This window comes from Venturia canescens, chromosome 6 (assembly GCF_019457755.1).
Source record: "Venturia canescens isolate UGA chromosome 6, ASM1945775v1, whole genome shotgun sequence".
NCBI lineage: Eukaryota > Metazoa > Arthropoda > Insecta > Hymenoptera > Ichneumonidae > Venturia > Venturia canescens.
In genome coordinates this window covers 13,995,909-14,019,171 of record NC_057426.1, presented here as the reverse complement: position 1 = coordinate 14,019,171, position 23,263 = coordinate 13,995,909, and the positions used below count along the sequence as shown (strand labels likewise).

General features: G+C 40.2%; 2 protein-coding genes across 5 annotated transcripts in view; one reads left to right on the top strand and one right to left on the bottom strand.

Annotated features, from left to right (window-relative positions):
* LOC122412081 (elongation factor-like GTPase 1) overlaps positions 1-23,263 on the bottom strand; it is a 109,968-nt gene that overhangs the window by 19,144 nt on the left and 67,561 nt on the right. The window lies entirely within an intron of this gene.
* On the top strand, positions 1,357-17,669 carry aos (protein argos). Its single transcript, XM_043421370.1, has 4 exons — positions 1,357-2,594; positions 15,027-15,247; positions 15,858-16,029; positions 16,658-17,669. The coding sequence occupies exons 1-4, from the start codon at positions 2,328-2,330 to the stop codon at positions 16,898-16,900; spliced, it is 903 nt and encodes a 300-aa protein (XP_043277305.1). The 5' UTR covers positions 1,357-2,327; the 3' UTR covers positions 16,901-17,669.

Below are 23,263 nucleotides of genomic sequence, written 5' to 3'. Positions count from 1 at the left end.
ATAAAAATACGAAGTAGAAGAGGTGGACGACGGTTGCGACTTCCTCGCCCTCCAATGGACTTAACCATACGTAAACGCCTATATAAGTCTCGAGTTTACATGCTACTTTATGTACACGTAACCCCGTAGGTCTCCTCCGGTGTACATGGGGTTAAGAATACACTCATGTACGTGTATAGGTGAACGCAGCAATGTGTAAGAACAAAGAAATAAATATACACCTATATATATATATTTAAGGTGCTTTTCGTGAGTACGTAGTTCATGGAAAAACGCAAAGACACGAATGATGTTGGCTCAAAGGTATACGTAACACGTGTGTGGTTGCAAACACGCATGTATATATGACGAAAGAAGAAGTAGGAGGAGGAGGAGGAGGAGGAGGAGGAGGTGGGGAGGGAGTGAGATAGAAATGTTCTTCAGCTGGCTGGCCTCAGAATGTTTTGCCGTGTAGGTTGAACTCGGTGAGAGGAGGTTTACATGTGTATAGGCATAATATATAACGTATATGTGGTACATAGTAGACGTTCTTGGACGATCTCTCCTCCGCGCGGAAGGAGATGGAGTGGTGGAGAGACAACCAACCTGTGCTTGGAACAGCGGCAGTAAACCTGCAGCGGAGGTAAAGGTATGAAATGGCCCTCGAAAGAATCAGGTCCTCTCATTCTTCATAGTATTTTTCTCTCCCTCCCGTTTACTTCTTTCATATATATTTATTTTATTATTATTGAGCTGAGTATGAAAAGGGCGTTGGAAGTGAGTTTAATGAATGAACGAGAGGCCATAATGCCTCGGAGTTCTCAATACACAGGTATTTGTGAACGTATGCGATGCTGGAGAGCGAGAGAGCGAGTTGAAGATCTCGGGAAGGAGGAGAAGGAGAATGAAAAACGCCGCGGGCGCGGAAGGCGACGTTGAACTCCCCACCTGGCCGAGCAATAAGACGGACAAGCAAGAAAGAGAAACAAAGATGGAGTTTAATGGAGAGAGTGCGAGGGAGAAGGAAACTGATGCTGTTTCGTGTACATTGTAAAAGACCTGGAGAGAGGAAGAACCTTCGAGAGAGAACGAGATGAGCACATAAAATTCTGCTGGTCTCTCCCTCTTTCCTTCGGGTTTCCTAGGGAGCCTACGGGAGTGAGAAAAAAGGAAGGAGTGGGGCTCGCCGAAGCTTTGAAGAGAGAGAAAGCGAGGGAGAAGAAAAGGAGACTCGATCTTAAGGGACTTCGAGGGAGGGAAACGAGGCAACGAGCGAGCAAGAAAAAAAGAGAGAGACAGAGAAAGAGAAGGAAAGGGTGGGGGCACCCATTCATGCTTTGCCTCTCGTCTAAGAGACCAGTTCACCGCACAGCATACCTTCGTGTACCCCGTGGGCGCCATTCTACGCCCGGCATTCACCTACTATACTCGGCCACGAGTCATCCGAGTCATTCGAGTCTTTCGAGCCAACTCGAACAAGCGAATAAACAAAATCAACTAAATACTGTACGAATTTTCGAAAGCCAGTGCGAAAAACACACCGGACACGATAGCGATCAGCGTTCTTGCTCTCATCAACCGAGAAATCCAAATTATTTTTCGATCCCTTGTGAAAAGTGTCTTCTTACCAAACCCTCTCAAGTGCTCAGTGCTCATTATTTTCTCCCGCGAAAAATATCCAACGAAATATCTCAACGTTTCCACAAATCGTGAAATACATTTTCGACATTTTGAGACGTCCATCGGTTCTGCTCCTTTTTTTCACTCGAGAAGAGCAGACCAGCGTTTATGGATTTGCCAAGTACCGATTGGAAAGATCGACAAATCGTAATAAGATGGACTTTAAATAATTGACAGTTATCGAGAGGGGTTTCTCCAGCGGGCTGTGCTTCACAAGTTTTATCGTCGTTAATGTTTGCTTTTCTCCCAACAGACGATACTCTCGGGTCTCAGGTGCGATTATACGAGACTCTCGATCTTGTTTGTTTTATAACATAATTATATAAGCTGTATTTATATATACGCTGATAGATTGGCTTAAAAAGCATATATTTATTGGTCGAAGCCACAAAAGAGCGATAGACGGCTGCTCGGTCGTCCCGGCGAAACAAGTGTTATGTGATCCTCGACTTGTCCACCAACACGGATAATATTATGCGGTGTAAAGGCTCGCCAGCTCCGACATTAAGCCGGTAACGATAGCGCCTGATTAGTAAATGTTTATCAGCCCCGCAAAATCATTTCGCCGGTTTTGATATTTCGCGGTATCGAAAAGTCGGTGCTGAAGAAAACCCGTTGAGGAGAACGATCAGAAGGATTGCGAGAAATTCATTTATACGAATCGTAAAATGAAGTGTCAAAAAGTGACAATAAAGATTATCAGATTGATCGTACTTTTGATCAGTTTGACGATAACGAGAACGAGATCGAGTCTTCTCGGTGTCGAGCTCGACGAAGCGGGCGAAGAATTTTTAAACGAATATCTGTCACTCGACGAGAGTCGGTATCTCGCCGAGCTCCACGAGTTTCAGGATGCCGCGATCGAGATCGATCTTATCGACAGCAAAAAACACCGGAGGCCGCATCAAGAGCCGAGGGTGCTTTATCAAATTGGGGTGAGTTGATTATTTTTTTGTCATTCGATTGATTCATTCATCGACTTATTTTCATCGCATAACTTTTGATCGGATAATCTAATTTCTATTATACTTTCGACCACCACGCATCTGACCTTTTCCACTTTAATTTATGATTATAATGCCGCAGTTGTTTACTTTCTCAACCCTCAAAAAAGGCTTCAAAGAAATCGCGATCGAGGTTCGAGAATCTCCGACGTTGACGTTGATTCGTGGCATTTTCATATCTTTTTTCAAAATCATCCAAATTTCAATGGAAAAAGAATACATTTTCCAGACAAATCTCACAAGTAGCGCAACGATTTCTCGATTTTCGATCATAGAAATTCGATCCACCGCCCGCACCTCGTGCGCCGACACGCCGACTAGCAGTCCTCGTGTCTACCGCGCCTTTTTTAGCCTTTAACGACAAACTCGTTGCTCCATGTAATCGAGGGAACGTCAACGAGCACGCATTCAGACGCCCACGAAATATTCGGTGTAATAAAAATTTAGTAATACTATATCAACGGCTGAAATAATAATTAGAAAAAGATCGAAATAATGATACGACGATCAGCTAAATCAACGGCGTGGACCATCATCATTATCGTCATTATTGGCTATTCAAATTGTGTTTTCGAAATGCATCAGAGGTCGAACTATATCAAATAAAAGACAAGTTTGGGTAAGATGAAAGAGTAAGAATAATAAAAATGCTACAGTCATCAATCGGATTGGCACGAAACTCTCATAAACGCATATATTTCTGTGGGTATAAAAACATAACGGCGGAGGCTGGGGAAAGTCATAAAGTAGGTGAAATAACTAACGCCTATAAAACGTTGAAGCATTATTTTTGCGAAATTTTAATCGTTTCACCATGCATGTATCTGCGTACATACGAACGCAAATAGAAAAACAAGAAAAAATCGCTGTTTTGAAACCATTTGCTGCTTATTGTATTTATGATGCGTGTAGGCCATTCGTAATGCCTCGATTAAAAATTCTTCATGGGCTATCGAATATCGAATTGGAAGTTCGATTCTCCTCAGTTGATTCGGTGTCTGCGCGATTGGTCAACGGATGGGCAGCTAACTTCTTGCTTGATCTTAATTAATATGATCACAGCGACAGGAAAAAAATGGTGTGGTTTGTGCTTAGCAACGAAAGTACAATATTACAGATGAAAACTATCAAATTACGATGAATGTGGACTAAAAATTTGAAAATTGAGATTCGAATAATTGTTTGATGAGATCGAAAGTTCGGGGGATTTCGGACTCTCGCTGACGACGAATGTGCACACAAATATTGCAAAATGGTAGATGTCACGACTCTCCTGGACATTGTTAGAAATAAGTTGGCAAAACAGTTTTTACAGTGATAAGAGTATAAAAAGTTGCAGGCGGAGGCAGGGGCAGATGCAGAGGTGGAAAAAGCCAGGAGCAGAAGACACAGAGGCATAAAAGGTTGAGGTTAAAAAGGTCGAGGTAGAGAGGCAGAAGGAAAGACAGAGGTCAAGGCATAGGCAGAAAAGAATAGGTGAAAGTGGCCGACGTTAAGGCGCAAGAGGCAGAAGCAGAAGAGGTCGAGGAACAGGAATCAGAGGTAGAAGAGGCCAGGACAGAAGAGAGAGATTTGATTTAGACGCTGCAGCGAGAAAAGCAGAGTCCGCACGCGAATTTGCACGTTTATTTCCCAGTTATATAAATACCTTAAAAATAAGAAGCATCGGAAAAATGAGAGATCAGAGAAACGAGAGAAGATCAATTGATGACCGTTTCTCCGACTACATAAATTGTACTCAAAGACACATGCGCATAAATATATATAGAAATATTGAGTACATAGTAATAGAACATGTTGGGGCTGTATGTGTCTCGCGATTCTCGTAGATCCCGGCGTAAATCCTGAACGGAAATAAGTAAATAGAAGTAGGACGAAAGAGAGAGAGAGAGAGAGGAGAAGAAGCGAAGTAAATAGCAAAGTGAATAAAGGGGGAGTTGTGTGCACATTACTGGGCAAGGGAGTGGGGACGGATGCTGTTGCTTTTGGTCCAGCTCGAGATTGCAAGGATCGAGAAGATGGCAAGCGACTCGTGATATAAGAGTAAAAATGTGGCCTGGAGCTACGCGAGTGGCGCCCACTCGACGTTCTCTCCGACCTGTCGCGATTCAAGAGAGATCGTGGCGAGAGAGAGAGAGAGAGAGATCCGAGTCTCTCGCAGATAGGAACGCGAGCGAGAACAGGCGCGATTTCGCGCCTGTTCTCGTGTGGTGGTTTTCTTCATGTGCCTCGGGAAAGAGAATCCGAGAGAGAGAGAGAAAGAGAGAGGTGGAGAGACGGCGGACGGCGAGGAAAGGAGATGCGATCCATTCATAACGAGTACACCGAGTTCGCAAGAGAGATAGCAAGAGAACACCATCTCGAACGACTTTATGCCGGTCCGAAGACGATCGATTCTTCATTTCGTTCCTTCTCTCCACCTCCTTTGTATTTTTCCCTTCTGACTCGCCACAGTCTAAGCGTTATTTTATATATGTGTGTGTGTGTGTGTGTGTGTGTGTGTGTGTGTTGAAGTTCTGTATAGACTGGAATGTAGTTGGCGCTTATGGCGCCCGCGATCCTTCAATATTTCGTATGTTTTGCGCGACTCCCCCCACGAGATTCCTATCTCTCGTTACAACGACGACTTTCAGATTTTTTTTCTCCTCGGCATTCTTTCTTCGGCTTCTCTGTCGCGCTTTTTTCAATCTTACGGCGCCCCTGTTCTACGTGACGACAAACCTTCGCACTTATCCTGCCTCTTTGTTCGCCATTGATAAAGTTTAAGTTGTGCAGTACGCAAGGAGATTTAAAAAAAAACATTTATTTCAGCTCTCAATTGATCCTGAATTTTAACTTGCAGCATCTGCAAGTTAAAACAAACTGAAATTTTCCGTACGAAAAATGAGAATGGCCAGACATCGATTTATTGAACGGTGTGTTGATTTATGCAAAAAGAATAATTGCACTGAATATGTATCGTGATATACACTGAAAAAAAAGGTCATTGGAACAACGAAATGTGGCATTACGAGGTGCCAATAAAATATACGATCATTACAAGGTTAAAAATGATTGAATGACCAAAATTGTTTAAGATCAAACTACAGATTTATTATCTCCGAAAACATTGGACTTGAATGAAGAATAAAATCAATCCTCCCAATAACATCAATTGCTATTGAATCAACCATTTTTTTCTCAGTGTATCAACGTGTGTGGTTTAAATCCTGGCATGTAACGAGAAGCCTGAAAAACATAAATTATTGTGAAGAGCCATTCGAGGCTCCGGCATCAATACGAATGTACCGGTTTCCTGGCATCAGATACACGTTCCTACGAATACACATGTGCACGAGTTGAAATGAAAAACGCAGTAAGAGCAGATCGAGGGTGAACTTTTCTCCCTTGCTCTGTTTGGCAGCATCCCATTTCGTGAAGGTATTAGAAACTTGTTGGGTTAGTCGGCCTCTGGAGCAGAGTAATTCACTTTCTCGATGTTTTCTTACGTCATTTTCGTTTTCCTATTCAAACATAAACGCGAATCATTTCATCTCCGTTTTCCTCACTCGCCGGGCCTTTTCTCGACTCTCGCTCTTCCTCCGATGATGCATGTGCGATCTACAAAAATACAGGGACAGCCACTGCGATGTATATACGTACATAGATGTATAAACTACCGAGTGCCAGGTGTCATGTTCGTTGCGGTCGTGGGAGAAGCGAGAGACTCGTGAGAACTTCCGGATCGTTCCTCGAGGCCCTTCCGGTCCTTCGCTATTATTCCATTTTAGTTTACTGCCACCGTTTCAATTCTCCGAGCTGCTCATGCTGCTCCTACTACTCATGGTGCCTTCGCCAAGGATACCGAACGGACAAACACTCTTATATACACATATACATCGGACTCGTAAGGAAAGATGCTCTTTCTCGCTTTTTCCATCCCTCTCCAGGTCCCTTCGCGTCATATTTTCTATACGTATAAGTATTTTTTGAATGTGTGCATATACGAAAAAGCTTCTATCGCTCTCCTGGCTCGTTGTACACATTTTTCATTCTTCCTTCGTTCATTCATTCCTTCGCTCTCATTCATACCTCGTACACTATACTTTCCTCTCCATACACTTTATTCTCTCTCCTTCTCTTCTCGCTCCATTGATATTCTCCCTTTTACAACTAACTTACTATCTTACATTCGTCCATTGAGCACATAGGTCTTCACTCGCAACTTACGTTTACATAAGGAACATTCCGCGCCAACTCATTCAACGGATGTTTTCCAATTTTTTCCCCTATTTGCTCCTTGGACGTGTCAATGATGTATGCTCGAAGTATGTCCAAAAGACAAAAATCTGTGATCAAGAATATTTCATACGTTCAGCTAATATTTTACACGCGAATGAGTTGCATTGTTTTGCTTTCTCATAGAGGAAGCTTTGTGACGATGAAACATTTTTTTTCCAGTTTTCAATGTCAATGTGCTCAAAATGTTCCAAAACATCGAAAAATCGTATCTAGAAAAAATGTCCGGATGTGTATGTGTATGTGTGTGTGTGTGTGTTATGGTATTGCAAAATTCAAACGTTTATAACTCAGAAACGGTTTGAGATACAGGGCTACCGTTTTGCACAGATGTTAATCTATACAAGCTTTTCATTCTCTGATAATTTTATCAGAATTTGAAAAAGAATACGAATATGATGACGTTTTGAAATTTTTTCAAAAAATCGTCTAACCGCTTCAATTTTTGGAAATTTTGTAAGATTTGTGTATAAGTCTGTACTTTCTCTATACTTTTCAGCAAAGTTGTTGAAATTATTTAATTTCAATGTAAATAGAAAAACGATGAAAATTGAAAGTTGCAAACTGTTTTTTCTGATGGCTCGTCATTAAGTTGTTTTTTATGTATTTAAACAAAGAAATAAATTAAAGTTCGTAAAAGAAGGTAGAGAAAATACATTATTTCCTTGTATACAAAAAAAAAATGCTGCAAATGAAAATTTGCAAATTGTTTCCTCAACATGGTCAAGATGCACGATGCCCAAAGCTTACTCTATGAGGAAGCCAAAATGAAAAATATAGCACCTCATAGAGTAAGCTTTGAGCATCGTGCATCTTGACCATCTTGAGGAAGCAATTTGCAAATTTTTATTTGCAGCATTTTTTAATGACGTTATCGATCTGTTTTTTCGTAACGACCCGTTATTTCGCTGTGTGTTGTTGATTTTCGCGTTCGTTTTGTTCGCAATTTAAAATAGTTGATTAAAACAGAAACGATGGATAGTGAAGCGAAACGAATTACAGGGTTCTTTGAAACTGGACAATTCAAATAAACAAACACATCAATATCCTTTGCTCGAAGTGGATAAATTTTACGCCTCGTGTTATATTGGTATTGACGTTGTTCGAGCTGTTTGCCCAATAAAATAAATGTTTGCTGTTCGATTCGAAGGAAATTTGATGGATTCATTTTTTCTCTCTCAAGAGTGAGTCGAAAATGACAAACGCACGTGAATTTGCGTTCATTCGTATGACAAACACGTGGCAAAATGTGAACTTTGCTCGTTCGCGTTATGGCACGTGCCGTTGAACACGATTCCAGCTCCTTCTTTCCTCTCTCGCTCTATCAATTTACGATCGAGTACAAGGATCATCTCGTGTCTGTTTTTCAAATTCTGTCTTCGCTCGTAAATTTCTTCACGTATTTGTAACAATAACTAATTTTTTCTTCTTATTCGCCGCTCCTTTGTTTCATTGTTTTTACTTGCTAATTTATTTTGTCTCGTTCTTCTCGTCCTTTTCATCTTTCTATTATCCTTTTCAACTCGATATTTTCCTTCGTTTTTATCCTCCTATTTTCATTTATACCAAGCGTTATTCCAAGAATGATTCTTCCCCGAGAGCCTTGGCGGGCTTGAAATAGACTTAGAACTGATGAGACTCGAGAGAATAAAGGTTTGTAAACGGCCAGTCAAACACATCGGTTATTTTATGATTATCGTAATGAAAGTGGCGCTAATTAGCTCTCGATTGGAGTCCGGAAATCGAGAATTTTACGAGTCCCATGAAAATAGTGCATCATTTCTCTTTATCATCGAATAAAGTGAATGTTCTTCTCGAGAAGAGAGTGCATTGAAGAAAAAAAGATTTTGATGCAATTTGTGCACACAGAAGATGTGTGTAGTCGCAGATGGACTGGAAACCGGGGACAGGACGTACGTGATTGCCTCATTGACTGGATTGACAACCTCTGAATGGAGTTGTTACGAAGCGAGATCCGTGCGGAGGGAGGAAAGAGGTTTGAGACGCGAACTGATGTTCTTTTGCTTGGCACTCTTCGCGTTTATATACGTATATCAATATGAAAGAAAAGTATGCGAGTGCTCGTGTGGGTGGGTGAAAAGCCTCCCGGCATTTTATTCAATCTCGCTGTTTGCCTTTTACACGTATACAGCCCCCAGTAATTTTCGTCACTTTGTGTAACACGTGTGTACCTCAAGAAATATAAAGGAACATTACACGAAACAAACGGACGTTTGACCAATGTTTCGACTGAAGAATTGCCGAGTATGGAAATATATTATTGTTGGTGCGCATGGAGCGACGCACGCATGGTTTCTCAAAAATGAATCGAATTTTCATAATTACCGAGAACACTCACGGATAAACGGATTGAAAGGGATTAACCGGCGTTATGGAAATAATTTACGTTCGCACACCCGTGCTCAATCAATTATACATACATTGAAATATTGTTGGCAAACACGTGATTTTCTTCCTACGTAAAGGTAGTGAAAGCTGCGAGGGCGAACGCATTGGAAAGTGTTATGAGCCCCGCGTGTCCTCCGCGATTTCTGTCCGCTCTCTGCTCGCTCGTATCAACCTCGACCAAGACTTTAATATTATAGATCGACTATAACAACGAATAAGCCGGAAAATCATGTTCGCCAATATGCGCCTGGATTTGCTCGCCCGCATCATATTTGTAATCGACATGATCATAAAATATATAGCGAGTAAACGAAAATGGTCTGGTTACTGTCGCTCGTCGATTGTATTTTTTATTAGACGAGCCTCTCAGAACTTTATGCAACTCTGGAAAAATCATTCGATCGCGAGAATCATTATTATATATCGATCTATAATTATGTATGCCCCACCCAGAGCCTCATTTCCGGTCTAAATATTGACGAAATGACACTCACGCCTTCGGTGCAACTCTAAACCGTGCATATTCATGAATAAGTATTTCCATTAACGCTCCTATAAGTAGGCCGAACCTAACAACGCGCACCGATTCAGCTTCGTCGTATTGGCGTTGTGAAATTATTCGATTTTGACGACGATTTGAGATTTGGGAACGAAGAGATCTTCTCTTCGATGGCATCGTGCGATGAAAGTTATTTTTGAAAAATTTGGTAACTGCGCGATCACGGAGATGAGAAATCTGCTTACTTTGCACATAACTTTCCGTACATTCATTTATTTATTTATGTGCGTAAACGTATTGCGAAATTGTAAGGTGAATAATCCGGTCGAGCGCGATAGAAACGAAGGAGAAAAAGAGAGAGTGTGCAATAAAAGGCACAGTTGCAAGATACATTAAAATGCACATTTCTATGAGCACCGGGCCGAGATCAGGAGCAAAATTTCCATGAATGAAGCAGCACGTGGCGAGCTCGATGTGACTGCCAAAAAAAAGCAAATGCTTCGTGCCAACGGACTGGTATTAACTCCTGACTGTGTAGAACGAACCGGAGAAAGAGAGGAGAGGAAAAATATATACCGAAAGAACCGTTCATTGAATTAAACGTGGCGAATGGCTAACTTCCGGAGGAAACGTGGACTTCGAAGTTTTGTGAAGAAAAAAATGAGAGAGAAAAAAGTGTCTTTCGCCTTCTCGGTCACTCGTAACCTCGTTTGAATGATCGTAAATGCGCACTTTGCCTCTGTACAGGGTGTCCTGATTTCAAATATCATCGTTTTCAAACAGTTTCGTCAATCCATCGAGAAAAACACGTTCGTACTTTTTCTCAAATAAGATTAGCGAAATATTCTGTTGATCGGATTCCTCGAAAAACTTCCAACTCGAAAGATTTTTTGGCAAAAGATTCCGAAATCAATTGTCCAAACCCTCATTTTTGGGATACCAATATTTTTTATCCACTGGCACGTAACTGAAAGAAGTTTCTTGGAATATATTTCGACTTTTATCCCAATCACCAAGCTTGCTTCAACGCTGCCAAACCCATTCTGAATGCATAAAAAATGTCTAACGAAAAAAAAACTATACAAAAAGGGCAGAAACACTTTACACAAGATACTTGACTCTTTGCATCCGAAGAAAATGGCTCCGACAGGCTTCGAAGCACGCAAACAATCGAAATCATAAATATTCCAAGCTCCAGATCATTTTACACGTGTAAACGTGTATTTAACAATTTGGTGAATATTTTTGAAGGAAAATATTTTCGATTAAGGAGTGGTGAAAAGATAGGAAAATCAATTGTTGTATTTTTGAAAGCTTGTTTCCACGAAACTCTTGAAAAAAATATTGTTTAAAATTTTCAAATTTTATAAGCTTCATGGGCGTTGCGATAAGAATCTAAAGGGATTCCATAAAAGTCCGTTCAGTGCGTAAAAATGGATGAATAATTCTCAAAAATATTAAACACGTTGAGAGTCACGGTCTCGGTCGTTTGGCATGGAATGCCTCATAGACGCTGCCGTGGAACGAACCCAGGAAAAATCTCGGAGGGAGAACACCATTGAGTTCTTAACGAGAACCGGAAAAACGAAAGAAGGAAGAGAAAAAAGAGGAAGGAAAGGTATAATCCGAAAATCCCTTTTGAAAAGTTTCATGGCAGGAAGTAGGAAGGAAGGAAATACGGACCCTTCTCCGATTATATTCGCTCGTTCTTTTTTGGCCAAAGGGCCTTTCAGAAACATCGTCACGAGCAACGCGCACGAATTTCCGAATGAAAAATAAAAACTATATTTGAATCCACGACATTTACCAAGTGAATCAATAGCCAGAAAACAATTGCTTTTTTCTTTGCGTGCGTCTTTATAATCGCCGGTAAAGCGTGGAGTCCCGAAACTTCAACACTTACCGACCACTCTCCACGAACGAGGCAAACCATAAATTATACTTCCCCCGTCCGAGATAATCTCTCCACGAGATAAATCATTACTCTAATCCCATTCCTCTCTCGCTTTTCGGAGACGTTACGAGCGAGTTTAATGGATCGGAGGCTCGCTCACTTCCGGGGACAGGTAAAAATGTATTCGGAAGGATAAGGCTTAGTACGAAGGTAGAGCGGGGGATACAGAAAGATGAGAGGAAGAAAAAGGAAGCAGTCGAGAAGGATGTTTTGATTTTTGAGCGAGTGGTCCACCCCCTTCCTTCTGATCCGTTCTTCAAGTGTGTATATATTCTCTTCCTTCTTTTCTTGGCTCCTTCTTCCCTTTCGTCCTTCTCTCTCTCTCTCTCTCATTTGGTATACTTCAATTTTTATACACGAAGAGTTTCTCCGGGGCTAAGGAAGCTACGATATGCAAGAACCACGTGGTCCTTCATACGATCGCAATCCGTCTCCGTTGCTCAGCCAACAGAGAGAGAGAGAGAGAGAGAGAGAGAGAGAGAGAGAGAGAGAGAGAGAGAGAGAGAGAGAGAGAGAGAGAGAGAGAGAGAGAGACACACACATACATGCACAAACGTACAGCACGCACCGTAGGAACGCAAATACACACCATTGTCGGTTCACGGAGTGGGATCATCCGGTTCATTCTCGGGCAACGGAGAGACTTCCGCTATTCCGCACTCTAAGACGTTTATATATACAGGAGGAGCAGAGCGGATCTTGTCGTTTGGGAAGAGAGCGAGAGCTCTATTCAAACAATATTTCAGTGTACCATCACGGACACTAATTTGCCTGTGCACCTCTCGTTCGAGCAAAAGAAAGAAGACTGCTGTCCTAGCCATCCGATCGGCACGAAAATGACATGCCCGTAAAGTATATTTGTCTTGAAGGGCAGGAAGTTTGGAATTCCTGCATCGCTCGTCACGATGGGCGGTTCAGGACTCTCAAAGTTGGTGGTGTACTCTTTGAATGCATTTTATTATGTCTCTCTGTCCCGGCACTTGCTGGCACGAGTGAAGCCAGTGCTGCTGGTCGGGGGCGAAAAAATCATTCAAACTTGGAAAAATACCTTCATTTTGAAGTTATAAATAATCTGGCGTCTGCCATTTTATATAAATTTCGTAGACTAGTTTACCTAGCGACGGACATCTTTGGTAACTTTTCTGCATGAATTATTATCAACAAGTCCTGAATCTCCATAAAAATCTCTCAACACCTTATGGATTTTGTAATTGGCATCTTTTCATTAATTTCTTTCTTTGACCGGTCTTTAGGTTGGCGGCAGTCGCGGCAGTTTCGCGTATCGGAGTTGCGGACGATGAAACTTTTGCTTCCGCTGTAACAGCTCGCATTGTTTGACAAATGCACAAATTTTAGGTTTCCGGTTGCGAAACTGACGTCTGAACACGTACCTTCCATTAAAATATAGAGAAAAAAATGGTTGTTGAGTGAGCCACAAATGAAGTTTTGGACTTCGCTGAAACGTGATTTTTTCTTCGTACGTGAGAATGTTACTTGTGCGCCAAAGTCTGGGGTGAAAAGGGAAATAATAAGAATGAAAAACTCACTGTACTTCGAAACCTTTCTGAGGTAGAAAACGAGCGAAAACAACGCCCTGTAATCGGTTTATTTTGTGTTCGACATACATGCGTTTGAGCACGTACGCGCGTTTGAGCATAATAATATTGTTGTTCTTATGAAAAGTAATAATAATGATAAAACGTGGAGCTGAGCGCCTCAACAGCCACCCACACTCCACGTGCCTCGTTACGTTGCTTTACATATCCTTGGACACAAAATCCATTCACCCGCTAATACATATCGTCGGCTGGAGCTGCACGTATATATCTGATGTAAATGCCGTCAGTCAACGTCAAGTATGCGAAGGCTCGGCCCCGTTGTATAAGCTTGCGCAGATTGTCGATTTTGACCAGAATCTATCGATCATTCGATCTCCATGATTTTCCGTAATGGAAATGAAGGAAATTCGAAATGAATTTTTCTATATTTTCCATAAAATCCGAACGAATAATGGTAAAAAAAAGTGGAGTAATTCGTGCTCGAATAATATACAAAACGTTTGATTGCAAATGTAAATTCCATCTGCGAATAAGTCAAATGGTAAAGGGGGGAATAAGGCTTCATTAATTTGTTGATTAAAGTTTCAATTGGCCGCGTGATGGCTGAGAGTACTCGCAGTCAACAGTCAGTCTTGAGCTAGCTCTCTCTTGCCAACTCTTAATTGCTCATATACGCACGTACAGTCTCGAGCTAACATGTTCGTTATTTAAATCGAGCGTAACGAGAGGAATTAATTAACATAAATATAGATATTGCATTGCTATTGGGGATTTGGTTTCATTTTATTGTTACAGCGAGGCAATAAATACCGTTGAAACAAGAGCGTCTGATGTCGAGGGGCGAAATATTATGAGAGAACGATTACGTAGAAAGTGGAATTTGAGAAGTCGAGAATTGCTTGCAATTGCAGTGATGTAATGCATGGTTTTCCAAAACTTTTCGTTACTTCCTAGTCATCCACGGACCTTCTCCCCTCGCGTTCACATTTTTCTTACTCATACTTCGTGGCTCGTTACTCTCACTTGATCTTAAGCCCGGTAGCGTTCGCGATAAATGCGTCAAAAGAGAAAGAATCTCTCTCGCTCCCATTTATTCCTCATAAATGCAACGGCAGTTTCACGTTTTCCACGATAATCATAGCGCACGCATCTATGCGAATAAATTGGACGCTGCCCAAGCTTCTCGTCGCGATATGCCCAACTGCACCAACAAGACCAATGATTCATGACTTCACCGCGGTATTTTCTCTCTTCGTTTTCTTAGACCGTTTAACGCAGATGGTCAACCATGATAATCAGACCAATTTATTTATTTCACCCTTTCGCCTCTCGCGCCTTCTTATTATTAACGTTGAACGAGAAAACCATGTCTCGGAGACGTGCATGAAAAATTTTACGTTTCCAATAATTCTCGTCAAAATAATTTCCCTCATTTTCGTTATCGCGACTATATTTTTATGCATTTACGTAGGTACTCGATTTACAACGATTTCTAGCGATTTCTAGCGATTTTACTCGTCCGCAGGATTTCGCGAACACTTACGCATGCGTACGAGACGAAAGAAACCGTGAAATTTGTATTTAGGAGTAAACCTTTGTTTGTTCGTTTTTTTAACGGCGTATGAAGAATTGCAAAAAAAATTGTTTGATATTTTTGGTTGCAGGAGAGCGAAGAAGAACTGCCGGAATGCTCGGATCGTAGCGAGGTCTGTAGCAAGGTTGATTTGTACGGTGCACCGTGGGTCGAGAGGCAGTGCCGATGTTCAGGTGGACGTGCCTGTCCGAGCAGCCTTCATGCCGACGACGGTCACACTATCGTCGACAAGACGCGACAGTACAAGTTATGCGAGCCCGTTAAGAGATTGCCGATCTGTCGTTATTTCAAGTGAGTTCTGCGTATCCGTATCTCGTATTAAAAAAACTGAGGCAGGACGAGAAAACGCGACGCGAAAAATTCGGTTTTGCTATGAGCTCGGGGGGGAAACGTGGAATTCGTTATTAGTCGAGACAACGATTGCTCGTTAGAGCGAAAACATGCAAAAAAAGTGAAATAAAAGAGAGAGAAAGAAAAGTCGGATGAAGTGAAAAGTTCATCCGCAAGTCTGTTCGACCGGACACGTAAGGCGATTACCTGGTTTTGCTATTATCTTCCCCTTCGATCTGTTATTCACCCCGAGGGAAATTTCTATCAAACTAGATGAGCATGAAAACGGGGTCAACCGCAAATCTCATCAATTCCAGTCCCAATACGAAAAAAATTAACAGTCCACCTGTATAATATCAGCAGCGAGGATAATACTTGACAATTCGCAGCATCTACGAACGCGCGAATAGAGCTGTCGGACAAAATTTCATCAGTGTCGGTTACGAGAGGCCGAGGCCAATGCACAAAGTCGATTAAATCGCAGATTACTCGAAAACAATAATAATCTCGTTTGCCTTCACAGGATTGAGGGATATTTTGAAAAACACTCATTTGGGATCATCTTTTCCAGAGACGTTACGTGGACTCTAGCTCCGGGCGGAGGACCGGCGAACGCGACGGTCCAAAGGGTGCACTGTCGTTGCAGACCCGGTAGCGTTCCGTACCTCGTGAGACGACAACCTCACAGGTCACCCGAGGGCAATCCAGGTTTCATCTACGCTTTTGCCTGTTCCCCACAAAGCGTGAGTTTCGATTTAAGTTTGCCAATATATGGAAAAATCCGACGTTTCATTGAGATTTTAAAAATAACAAGTTTAGAAAATAAAACCTCTTGAAAAGGAGAATAAATTGCTGATTGTATTGCAATAGTTAAGGAGGGTGGATCACGACGATACAACGTTGCCATGCTAAACCATGTTAAAAATATTAACAATTTCAAAATGATAAGAATTTCATAAAATTTGGTAAATGTATTCTTTAAAAATACATAAGACAATATAATTTTTTTTAGATTTTTCTACCACATAGCTCTCGAGTAATTCAACACTAAAGTTCACGTGTATAAGCATAGAGTTTACATATATACAGTTATACATCTCATGCACAATAACTTCGATTTTAATGCTCAATTATTCAATAACCTTGTGGTGAAAAAATTTGAAAAAAATTGTATTTGTATACTTGATGCCATAGAATGTTATCACCCAATTTTATAAAATTCTGATTATTTTGATTTCGTGATCCACCCTCCTTAATTCAGCCTCACGAGCATACGGAACGATTGAAGAGATTTGCTTTTCGATCGATTTTGGAGGATGATTATTTCGTCAGTCAGTTAAATAACGACGGTTCTTTTTTATTTCGATTCAGAGGTTAAGATGTCAGCACAAAGAGCCCTGCAGATTATTCACAGTGCGCAAGAGGCGAAGTTCGCAATTGGAGGAGGTGAACGCATCGCCGTTGTGTCAATGTCCAAAAGGTCACAGATGTCCGAGGCGTCATACAGATCCGGGTTCGCTTCCGGCGAGATCGTACTCGGGTGTGCTCGGGATAAAGACTTACAGCGGTTACTGCGTGCCGTCGCATCGCACAGAGCCTGTTTACACTTTGTGAAATTCGAGGCCTCGGAGCGAGCGAAAAAATAAACGGAAAAACAAGAATAAAAAGAAAAACAAAAAGCGCCCACGCACACGAGTCTCCGAAGTAGGGCATAAAGAAGGAGAGATGCGCGAAGTGTTCCGACCAGAAGCTCGTCTGTTGAAAAGTTTAACAATGACGATAGAACGTTCCGTGGGATCGGATGAAGAGCAATAACGAAAAATACAGAACAAGTTTCTCGTTGAAAGCTTTCCGCTCTCGCTCGTATGTTTTTCAGGCCGACGTGTGCACAAATATACATGTTAATAATAAAACAAAAATATTTAAAAACAAATATAAATACGTTTATCGAGGTTCAAGACGAAGCGAGTTCGCGATTGCACGAAAGTAAATAAATAAACGATCGAATAAACAAGCAAACGAACACTGAATTATCCCGCCGAAAGTTACCGATGTTGTTCAGCGAACCAAAAAAAAACGCCACCAAAGTTGGAAGATAACGAACGGAAAAGAACTGAGATCACGATCTGACTTATCGACCGTGGATTAAATCGACGACTTTCACGTATTGCCCGCTAAATCGCGATCTACGAAAATTTAGGATAGAGCTATGAGGCGGGGGGTGCAGCAAGTCCACGGAGCTTTCTCGCAGAGAAAATATCTTTGGATATTAAAAAAAAAAAATAAGAAAAAAAAACGACAACCCCGAAAAATGTCTTGAAGACTCTGTATATCGGGGAAGCGGAGAGTGAAAAAAAAACCAAGGCCTTGTAAAGGTCGCGCGTGATTTTACCACAAAGGAAGAAACAGCATAAACGGAAATTCAATGAAAGTGTTGAAGGATCATCAAAATAGAAATGAACCATTGAGGCCGTCGAGAGAGCAGGGAGCATGAAAAAGTCAACGAAGTTATAATAATAACGTTTGGGGGTCTCATTAGGGACGATTTTATGAGCGAGAACACATAAAAAAAAAGCTTTAAAGTGACGAAAGTTCCGGTTTTTCTTTTATTTTTCACTTTTTTTCGTAGCAATTTTTCATACGTTCGTTTACGCGTTTGAAAGAAGGCTTGAAACAAAAAAAAAGCGAAATATTGAATTCAACGTCACGCTCTGTTATTCTGCGCAAATTGTTGCAAATTTATCGTTATTTGTATAAACAGTGTATAGTGCATTCCATTTACATTTTTTTTAACAATGGTGAGCGTACTACCGATTAATATTTTTTCATTACTATCATTTTATTATTATTATCATCATCATCATCATCATCACAACTATCATCATCATCATCATCATCATCATCATCATCATCATCATCATCATCATCATCATCATCATCATCATCATCATCATCATCATCATCATCGTCATCGTCATCATCATCACTATCATATTATTATTATCGCCATTATTTTAATAACAATAATAATTATTATTTTATTGCTATTATTATTTGGATCTATTATTAAATATTAATTTTATTGTCGATATTATTGTGTAAAATTAAGACCTTTTTTTAACACGGACGATAAAACTTTATGTTATGCATTATAGCAATTAATAATGAATATTATACATAAATTTTGACGGTTTAACGTTCCGTTATAACTTCATGCCATTAATATTTGCGAAAAATGTATATATGATAAATATTGATGAACTTCGAGAATCGAATACATTTTATTGCTGTATTTCTCGATATGAAATAAGAAAAAAAGATTTCAAGGGTCAACGCACATGTCGTTATCGTTTTGGAATCGATACTACCCGTGTTTGTATAATTTTGGAATTTGTATATTTCACTCTGTGCCCCCATTATTTTTTTTCTCTCTCTTTGCTTTAATTTAATAAAGTATATCACGACTTTGTTGACGATAAAATGGTGTTGTCTGGCTGTTTTTAGCTCTTTCGTCGTTCATTTTCCTCAAATTTTGATCCCCACGACATTTCAATCGATTCGAATCTTTCCCAAAGAACAATTACCACGGCTGATAATACAGAAGACGCAACTACTCGTCAATCGTTTCGCGAGAGGCAGATGGCGCTTCGAGTGTTCCTTCCATATTTGAATGACCAAATAAAAATAATAAAAAAATTTGAATGACCAATTCCTTTTGAGCCAATGGACTCGAACACTCCGAAAACAAGTAAACGAATCTTAATAACGTTTGCCAAATCGTATGATCCACATACCGAGGAGGACCCGACACAATGAATCATGAAAAATAAGATTGTTTACAAACTGAAACGAATGATAATAAATGTCTCCAATGGGAACGCGAAATTCGTCTGTGAAAAATTGCAATAGGATTAGAAACTGGTTAACCGTGTTTCGAATTTTTGCCTCCTTATGCGAATATCTTTGAATTGAGCACCGGATATATTTCAAGCGTAATTCTCCTCATTGCTTATAAATCGATCCGGTTTACACGAAACAGTTTTGCCACTCTGGTTTAACGGTATCTGGTTTGCCGTACGCTTCGGTATATCAGTTATCGTATTTCACCCGAGACACCCCGTACAGAAAGGATCGCAATGGACCAACGCTCTCCTATATCTGTACACACATATACAACGAAAAGATCAATAAAAATCCTGTGCACTAGCCACTTCATCGGAGGATCGCAGTAGGAAGTATATGGGAAAATGTACGGAGTTGCGTCTATGAGAACGTTGCGGTCCATCAGCCCCTTCGAACGAGATATTTCCTTTTTTTTTTTTTCTTTTTATTTATTTCCCGTTTATCCGTCTTCTCACACAATGTGCGAAAGTTCTCGGCTTCGAGAGAAAGAGAGAGAAAGAGAAAGGAAGAACTCTCAATGTGAGGACGAACACATGCATTTTGAGGATTCAACAGATTTTTTTTTAACAAAAAGTTCGACACGTTTTGTCCCGTACTTTGGAGGCGGCAAAACAGCAAAGTTGAGGGCACATTTTTTTTCTTCTAATCCCGAGAACTTTTAATGATTTGTAGAAAAATTGTAGGGGACACCGGAGCAAAACGGGATACCCGAAAAATGAGAGAAATTTTTTTGTCTGTTTTTTTTTTTTTTTTTTTTTAAATATTTATCCTAGTCCGAAAAGAACATGAGACATCTTTTTTCCAAAATATCTTGTTTTTTTTTGGATTTTGATTTTTTTTTTAAATTCGTTTTCTTCAAATTTTCTTTTTTTTACATCACTTTTAAAATGAAAATGTTTTTGCACAGATATACAAAAAAATCTGCGATTATACTGCCTCGCAGATTACTGTCTACGACAGTAATCGCAGATACATGTTTGCGGACCATCATGTGTGGTCACACCTGCACACGAATAATGTGCCCACTCTGCACAATTTTGGCACTGAATCCATGATTCAGTGGACAAAGAATACAATTTTTTACAAAATAAACATTGACAATCTTCGGTATTATTCATGTAATTCATTTTGAATTGAATTACAGAGGGTGCGTTCGACGTACGTTAGAGCGTTGTAAGCGCTGGGAGCGCTCACAGCGTGCGCTCGACTTACGTTTGAGCGCTGTAAGCGCTGAGATCGCTTTCAACGCTTACAGCGGTAAGTCGGAAGCACTCGGTTACGGGTGTAAAATACACCCAAGGTGCATTGAATTAAAGTCATAGTAAAAAAAATTTCATGAGTTTTTGAGAGATACCCCGTTTTGCCTCGGATTTTTTTTTTTTTTTGAAAATTGAATAAAATTTCAGTACATTTCTTAGTTTTTGGAAGTAAAAAATAGACAGAGCTTCCCAAACTTCTGAAAAGTTCAATATTTCCTTAGGTAGCCCGTTTTGACCCGGTCTCCCCTATAGCTTCACGTGCATGTTTCAAAGTACATTTTGAGGGAGATTCAACTCTCTCGCATGTTGCTGAACAACTAAACGGATGCAAGATGATTCCCTTGCACACGAACTTGGTGGATTTCATAAAAAATGGGTTCTGCCGAAGGGTAGTTTACGTACACGCACACGAAGGTTTATGTTTCACTTTTCGATGGTCGAATTCAAATGCATTTTGACGCCTTGTACACTTAATTTATATTCGAATGACGTATTCACGTCGTCAATAGTTGGCCTCCGATGCTCAGGCCATGGCCGTACTGCCCCATTCGAATATCAATGTTGTGACTGGTAATTGAAAAACATGATTTGTTCGGCAGTAAATCAACGGTTCATCGCAAATCAGTGGAAGTGATTGAAATGAAGTTTTTTGGAAAATTGAACTTCGAGGGAGGAAAAAAATACCGCGGGACAATCGAGCCGCGATTTTCAGATCTGTTTTGTATCCACATTTTTTCAAGGTGATTTTCCACACGGACGTTTCCACTAAATCTATGGTTGTTCAAACTTTTAGAAGCCTTCAATCAATACGCCGATGCCACGCTACTCGTCAATTTTTAATAATACGAACGACGTCGAGAAACATAATTTCAGTGATTCATTTATATTATCTTTATTTTATTAATTTTATTATATTTTTTATTAATAATTTATATTAATTATTAATTAATTAATAATTTCAGTGTACAGAAAATCTTCAGAAATTATCGAATTCGTTGAACCTATTGGGAAAATTTAACTTTAGACGAAAAGTAATTTGTTGGAATTTCACACGTTTTTTTTTCAATTTTGGAAGAATCATCGTATTATTGTAGCATTTGAGAAATAGTGTTGATACACCGAAATGCTCGTGCTTAAACAATCGTTGCCTGCGAGTATAAGAAGTTGGAATACGTGTTTCGTAGTGTTTGCTCCTCGCGATAACATTATTAGTCGTTTCACGATTGCAGCGCTAATGAAATCGAATGTACGTCATCGTATGCATCATGCTTGGAACAGTAGGGGCAATTTCACTTGATTCGGACTTTGCTGTTCTTTAGGGACAGATTGATAGGATACAATATTATTCGAATTCAGCGGCATTGGTATTTTCCCCGGCACTCATCAATGCACAGCTCAAACGGAATTCAGAAACGGTGAGTTTTCACCTCGCGAGTATCGATTTAATTATTACAGTGAAATGGACTGATTTATTATATCACAAGTGAAATATGCCCGTAGAATTCGAATGTAAATTGGAATTCTGATCAAAGATTGCAATCGAGTGTGCCACTGAAATCGAAACGAAAAGAGTGAAATGAATTTCTGGCTTTTTATTTTAAACTATAATTGAAATCCCGTGCAAAAACTTTTCAACGAGGGCTAAAAATTGAAAAGTAATATAAAAAAGAAACATCGAAGGAAATATTGGATTCGTTGAAATTTCATCGAGAATCCCTCGAAAATTCTGCTAAAGACTAAACGCTTTTTTTTTTCAAAATTCATCAAATATTTGCATAAAAAAAAACGGCATTTTCATTAAATTCACTAGAGTAATCGAACTAAATTTATTTCCAATTTTATTTCGCATTTCTCAATTCAAAGTTATTCCTTCATCCGTGCATAAACGTTACGAGTTCCCGGCGAGTTATTCTCCTCATTTTCTCTACTTAATAATTCCAATCATTACGACTATGAGATCGAGACAATGGGCATAAGTTCGGGAGACGATGGAACAAAAAAGTATGGAATAGAGGACATATATTGGTTCCTGAGAGATGTCGCCCGTGGAGAAAGAGAATGATAAAGAAAAGTGAGCGAAGAGAGAGCGAGGGAGATGAGATTCGAATAAATCGAGCCACAGGAGATCTCGGAGTTTTCTGCGCACACGTGCATTTCAACTTGTACAGATGCAATTTCTCTGCTGGCCCTATTTCTTGTCCCTCGTACGCCCCCGCGCGGCGAGCAACTCGCGTGTGTTTTCTTCACGAGAGAGTCGTGATCCCGTGGAAGACCTTTTAGCCCGTACAAATATATACTCATACGTAAAAAAGGTATCTCAATTCGTGGGTATATTTATGTAGACGTACGACTACAAACGAGCGAGTCTTTTCGATCGAATCGCTGGTATAGAAAGCGATCCACGATCCTTAACAAACACACACATAGTCGGATCTATCTAAACACCTAAAAAAGTGATCGACGATCGCTTTCTACGTACACACGGCCAATTTCACACGAGATTTATCAACTTTTGACCTCCGAATCTTTCACACACACACACACACACCGAGCCAACGAAAAATCTATGAGAAAGCAATTAAAAAACTGCTATTCGACAGACCCTCGCTCCAATCGTTCTTCGATCTTTCTTTCTTAATTAATTTCACATCGCTATGAAATTAAGATCGGAATGTCCTCTACTGGAAGAACATAATGCTACGTAGATAAATAATCGTAGATGACCTAACGACTTTTGAATTCAAACTACAACAGGTACGTACTTCATTCCATTTTATTTCAACTGGCGTACATAATTTTTCAAGGAAGAAACACA

Bases quoted from the DNA above. Each gene is read 5' to 3' on its own strand.
- aos (XM_043421370.1), top strand. From the start codon at position 2,328: ATGAAGTGTCAAAAAGTGACAATAAAGATTATCAGATTGATCGTACTT. The intron at 2,595-15,026 runs GTGAGTTGATTA...TTTTGGTTGCAG, and splicing joins GGGTGCTTTATCAAATTGGG to GAGAGCGAAGAAGAACTGCC. The intron at 16,030-16,657 runs GTGAGTTTCGAT...ATTTCGATTCAG, and splicing joins TTGCCTGTTCCCCACAAAGC to AGGTTAAGATGTCAGCACAA.